The following is a 6,278-nucleotide window of genomic DNA, read 5'->3' on the forward strand; positions in this document are numbered from 1 at the left end:
AGCTGCACCTGGCAGGGGTATAACAAGGGGAGTGGCTGCCGAGGCCTGTAGCTATTGGCTGGCACAGAGGAATTCCTGTTCTCAGCCATTGTAGTAGTAGTATTTGTTAATTTTATTTTTTGGTGGTAGCACGTACAGTTGGCTGATCCAGATGTGTGGGATACAAGTTAACCATTGCTTCTACCGTGTTCTTCTGCAGAGAAGCTGTCTGGGAATTGTCCAAGTAGGAAAATGCAGAAACTGGCTCTTGTTTGGGACCCGTTAGATCAAGTAACAGATGTTTCTACTCACTGTTGTGGGAGCCTGACCTCAGCAGCAACCATCAGAAAGACAAATTTTTGATGTGCCTGGATGATGTCCTGGTGGAGGGTTGCAACAGAACATTCAGTCTGCAAAGGTTCCAGACTGTTGTTCAGAGGCTTTTCTGGATGTGTTGTCTTCTCCCTGAGATCCTGTCTTAAACAGGGCCACGCACCATAACCCTGTGTAACAGCAGAGGGGGTTTTGGTGGTTTATTCTTCCCACCTCTGCTTGCTTCTGGGGCTCCTGGGGCGGTGAAAGTGTCGCTGGCTGAGGACGCCTTGGAGGCAGGAGGCTGGTAAAGGTGGATAAATAGGAGCTCCTTGGGAGGGACATGGTTTTGCTTTTCCAGCAGTGGTTGAGCCAGAGAGCATTGCCCTGTCCAAGGGGTAGGCGTTGTTGCAACTGCTGTGACTTTACAGCTGAATGTGTGTTTTGAGCAGCTGATTAGCAGGAGCCAGGGGCTTGCCTCTGTTCTAGGAGGACCTTGGCTTGCTGCAAGCTTCTCTTCCCCTCTCTTCCAAGTTCCTTGAAGAAAACATTTTGCGTTCGAAATTGTTGTTTTCATAGCTTCTTGGAGAGCCTTTATCAGCAGGGCTTTGCCACAGAGGCTATCCTGCGTGTTCCACAAAAGACCAAGTCTTTCATCTGATCTTTCCCAGCTACTTCAGCGAATGTCTTCCTAACAGTGATAAATAGGGTCCATCAGGAGAAGGACCTGTACCTCTAATGGAAGGAGCTTGGGGAGTGAGAAGGTTGAACAGGCTGTTTTAGCATCTGAAACCCTCCAGTCTCCAGCAGCTCTGTGCAGCAGGCTGTGCTCGCTGGCAGAGCCACTTGTGATGGGAAGGGGAAGGCAAAGGCTTTCCCCTGGGGTCACGGGTGATGTGCCAAGGCACTCAATGTCTGCCTGGGCGATGGGTGTGTGCTTCTGGCTCCCCATTCCCTGGTGTAGGTGCTGCTGATGTCCCGTGTGGCTGTGAAAGCCAAGAACCATCAGGAAGATGCTTGGTTGGCTTTTGCTTTGGCTGCCACCTGCGTTGCCCAGCTGGTCACTGCGTTAGGGGTTCTCTGTGCATTTGACAGTGCTGGGCATGGGCAGCATGGAGGTGCCACCAGCGAGCTCACTGTGTGGAGCTCTCCGCATCTCATGAGCTTTTTGCCCTTCACTGCTCTCTGTTAGAAGCCAATGAAGAAAGATATTTATGAGAGCAATACATTCAGGTAAACACTGACATCTTTCAAATCTTTCTTATAGCAAGTGGTTCTGTTGAGGTAGGTTCCAGACTGGATTGATGTTTAACTTGGGATACTAAGAAAATACTTCCTCTGTTTAGCTAAAGCAAACAAGTCAAGAGAGGAGGCACCTTTTAAATATGATTCGCACTCCAGCTGCAACCAGTACTGATTTTTTTTCTTTTTCTCTTTTACAGATATATTTCCAACTGACGGCCAGTCTGGTATGTATTAATTAAAAATGGAGTTCCTCATCCCTCCCTCTCCCATGGCTTCCCTGCACTTCTCTGTCTGCAGGAACAGCTCTAAGCAGATTTAGAAGACTGGTGCACGAATATGCAACGGACATTAATTTGAAAAAAAATCCCAAACAACAAACCAAACAAAATCCCTCAAAAACGGAGTCTCTTTACTACTTGGCCATTCCTGCATAGCTCTGACATGTTTTATGCTTTCATGCAGTGATGATTACACCTGCTGGGAAGTTTCTTTGCTCCCATACATTGTATCGTGGGAAGTTTGGGTGTCCAGTGTGAAAGAATTTGGGAACTTGTAGGTCTTACTCATTGCATGTGACTGAAAACATTGTGTCAGGAGGCAAATGTGACTCAGTTGCTGCTGTTAGTCTGTGTTAGTTGTACACAGCTTGGTGTGTCCATGAATCTGAAGATGTGCATTTGGATTTGCAGTACTTGGAAACAATGCAGACATCCCCCTTGGCTTGTTCAGCCCCTGTGTTGCTGCTGACTGTTGCTGTGAACCACCAAGATGCACACTATGTTGCCATCAGTGCAAGACCAATGAAAACTTCCTGGCCCCAGCATTCTGTGAAGCCTCACTAGGAGGGACCCTGCAGGAAAGGATTTGGGTCCTAGGGAGGGAGGGGAGGTCCCACATCAGGAAGGGGATACAGTTTTTAAAAGCAGGCATTGATCATCTCAGTTCTTACCTTTCCTAAACTGCCAGGAGCTTTTCATCTGGGTTGCTGAAGTGTGCAGACTAAAGGAAAAGTTTGTTTTACTGGGTGATAAAAAGACCAGACAGTAAGTTGTCTCAGAGCTGCAGTGCCTTGTGGAGACATCCCACAGCAAAGGCACTGGGAATGGGAGTTGGTGTCCTTGTGCTACCTCAGACGTGTCACTGTGTCCACCTCCTGCCTGCATCTCTGGCTTTGCACAGAATCCCATTCCCCCAGTCCATGTGATGGTGTCAGGATAAATCGTTGCTGGTTGTGGTGGCATTGTGTGGTCAGGGTTTGAGAGTATGGAAAATGGCTCCATTGTCTTAAAGCTGATTTCAGTAAAAATAACTGTTTTTGAGTGGTCCAATGTAGTGGTGGAGGCATTTTTAATTTTTACTTCATGAACTGAACAGAGGTGGAAGTCATGGATGAATGTTTCCAGAGCTCTAGCCACTTAACAAGGCTATGGTATATAACTAGGTCCACTGGAATTTTGCAGAAGATACCTCTATAAGTGTTGAAGAAGTAACCCAAGTAGTAACTTAACCCATTTATAAGTCTTCCATGATTTTTGTGCTTTAAGAACATGTGTGAGAGTGAAATATCAAGACTGGTTTTGAAGGAGCAAAGGTGTATTCCCATGTCTTGAGTTCATAAGAGACTTTTCTCCACCCTGCTGAAGATCTGCCTTCACTGGATATTTGTTTTTGTCTGCCTGTGCCACAGACCTAGAGATGTCTTCTGGCTGGCACAGCTCCATCCTGTGCTCTCCAGGGTCTGGGACCTTCACAGCTGCTTCCAGGGTGGGGCATGACTGTGTATCTGCAGCAGATGATAGTGTTTCTGTAAGTGCTTGTTACATGTGTTGCAGAAAACTACCCACAGAACTTCTTGGGCGTTCTTTACAATTCTGTGTTTTTAAAAGAGATAAGTAAAAACTTAAAGGGGATTCCTCTTAATGGTAGCTGCACAGTCCTTTCTCATGCCTTCTCCAGAAGAGCCTTAAGGCTGGTGCCAGGCTTTTTCTTTCTGTGCACAAAACTTATCTGGAAGCCCTGCTCCCTCAGAAGACAGGGAGGTGTGAGTGCTGGAGATGAAGGCAGGGTAGTACCACTGATGAGGGGCAGCAGCCTCCCCTGGAGCATGCTTGCTCCTAGCATCAGACCCTCTGTGTGCTCCTGAAGCTGTTGGGTTTGACTCCCTCACCACCTCCTCATTGCTGAGGTGGTTTAACAAGTTACTTGCTCAAGTCTGTTACTGCAGATCACCAGGACTCCTGTATCTGTGTCAGTGCCTGTTTTGTAAGGTTAATCTTCTAAGGCCTCGTGGATCTGTATGGCTGGTTTCCCTTCTTGGTGAGAAGTCCCTTGTTCTGCCCAAAGCAGCGGATGGCACAGGGATGGAGGATGCTGGGTTGCAGTAACAGAGTTGGGACCTAGCACCGGGCTAGGTGCCCACCTCCCTGGAGGTGGGGAGCCTGAGCCAAAAATTGGCCACTTGCTAGTCACAGAAGCTGTAGCATGCCCCAAAGAGCAGAGGAACAGACTGTCATATTCACCACTGCTGCTGTTAGAGGAGCACTGTGAGGACACATCCCCACCCAGACCTCTGTGGGCATGCTGGCCATGAACATCTGACCCCTCTGTGAGGCTGCTGATGCTCTCCACCTCCCAGGGCTTACTGCTGCATGGTGGGGTGAAGTTTGCTGCCTGCTATTTGAGGAAATATTTCTGCTTGCTTTAAGTGGATCTCCTGGTAGCTTCGTGTGCTCTTCCTGTGCCCTCCTCTCAGTGGTGGAGGGTCCCAGGCTCTTCAGTCTCATCTCTCACAGGGCTGTGTCTGGAGATTTAATGGCTTTTGGCTGTGCATCTGTAACACTGCTGTGCCCTTGCTGAAATGCAGAGAGCAGAGCTGACTGCAGGGCACAGTTGTGGATGCCCTTCTGTTCCATCTTTGGCAGGCTGCATCCGAAGCTGATCATTTTGGAGAGTGGTCAGCAGTGGCTGAGATGCCTTTCTTGAGTTATAAATGCTGCTTTGAATAAAATGCTGTCGCCTTTTCCATAAAGAGATGTGGGTGATGTGATGCTCCCACTGCAAGGAAGTGGTTTTTAATCCTTCATAAAGAAAAGGAGGGGAAGTGGATCTTTAAATTAGGAGAGAAAATGCTGTTGTGCTCTTTTGTAGCTGGGTGTTCCTGACTCCTTTGGGAAGGCTATCTTTGATTAGGATATTTTTATTCTTAAGCTGTGTATTGAGATGAGGAGGCAGCCACCTGTAGCACTGGAATTACCTGGATTGGAGAGAGTGGTTTATGCAACAGGCTCCATGGGATTGTGCAGCCAGGAAGGAAGTTGACAGCATTTGTTACATAAAAGTTATTTAGAAAAATCTTGAATTTCACTTTGTCTGGCGTAAAGTTGGTGGTGTAAGTGAGGATGTTGTATCTTGTGTCTGGAGAGCATGCCCTGAAGTCAGTTCAGCTGAGTTACAGTAATCCCTAAGTAACTCTTCTGCCTGCTCTCAAAGGTTTCAAGGATATTTGGCTGCCTTGTTGTCATGGTTTTAATGCTCTGGATTCACTAGCAGGAGGAAGCCCTCATACCTGTGCTTAGTTTAATCCAGGTAGTTAACAGGACTGTAGGATTTCTTTGCCTCATTTCTGGAGATGTCCTGCTTAGTAGGTGACCTAAGTCTGGACTCCTTAAATTCCTGGGAATGTTTGCTGGACCTGATCCTGCAGCCTGCCCCAAGAATGGGACTGGACTTCTGCCTGGTGGTGCCAGGTGTCTCCCTGGGCCTTGCAAGCTGAGCTGGTGCTTGGGCTCTGTTTGTTGTATGCTCTTGGGGAGGCAGGTTTGCAGCTGGCCTGCTGCAGGCTTCGAGGGGGAGGTCTACTGGTGACTTTGCAAGTGTCCACTTCACAGGGGACACGCTGGCCCTGCAGAAGCAGCTGAAGTCAGCCGCAGGAATCGCAGCAGGGAGGAACTAAGAGTGATGTTACTCAAATTTTATCAGTCTCCATTCAAGAAATCCTGTCTCTGGCTCTGTTCTTTGAGATGACAGGTTTCCCAGAGGCACGTTTTGGGCAGAGCTGGCCTTGTACCACCCCTTGCCCCCTCCCGGGCGGTGGGAGCCGTGTGGTCCCCTCCCAGACGGCATGAACGCCCTGTGCTGGAGGGGCTCGCAGCAGGCGCTTGGCTCTCGATCCCCGTCTCTTTGCTGTTAAATATTTACAGTGAGACGAACCAGATGCTTCCCAGGAAGGGTTTTGTCAGCTTCCAAGTCCCCAGCTGGAGCTGCAGAAGAGGCTGACAGCCATTAAAGGGGTTCTGTCAGAGCACTGCCCTGGGATCGGCAGCGGCGTGCTGACCTCGTGCTGCCGGCCCCGCTGCTTGTGCTCTCATCAGCCGCAGCAGGGTGTGGGCAGAGAGCACCCCTCTGCTGCTGACAGGGGATTAATGGTGTCTGGTCCTTCAGCTTTTCTTCCTTTTCTTCTCCTTTGAAGCTCTGCCACTCCAGCAGGAGGAGGAGCGGGTGGTGCTCGTGGCTTTGCTGCCGCACGCTTTTTCTGGGTCCTTCTCTCCGCGGCAGCAGCGCGTGTGTGACCACTGCGTGGCTGCCTTTGCTTACTGCTCCTTCTTGGCATGGCCGTGGCTGTTTCGGTCACCCAGGCATCATGCAGAGAGGTGGGTGGGATGATCCACGTGAGGCAAACTGCAGCTGCCAGCTCGGAGCATCGCCAGCCCTGTGTGTGCAGAGGCCGGCAGCCGGGGCGTGGG

General features: G+C 49.5%; 1 protein-coding gene across 1 annotated transcript in view; it reads left to right on the plus strand.

Annotated features, from left to right (window-relative positions):
- Nucleotides 1-1,733: 1,733 nt before the first annotated feature.
- Nucleotides 1,734-6,278, plus strand: part of LOC103778194 (la-related protein 1-like) — a gene marked incomplete at both ends in the record, with an annotated part of 16,116 nt that continues 11,571 nt past the window's right edge. Inside the window, one exon of the mRNA XM_008945767.1 lies at nt 1,734-1,760. Within this exon, the coding sequence (XP_008944015.1) occupies nt 1,734-1,760 (27 nt within the window). The remainder of the gene's footprint in view (nt 1,761-6,278) is intronic.

Source organism: Merops nubicus, unplaced genomic scaffold, assembly GCF_000691845.1.
Source record: "Merops nubicus isolate BGI_N331 unplaced genomic scaffold, ASM69184v1 scaffold35368, whole genome shotgun sequence".
NCBI lineage: Eukaryota > Metazoa > Chordata > Aves > Coraciiformes > Meropidae > Merops > Merops nubicus.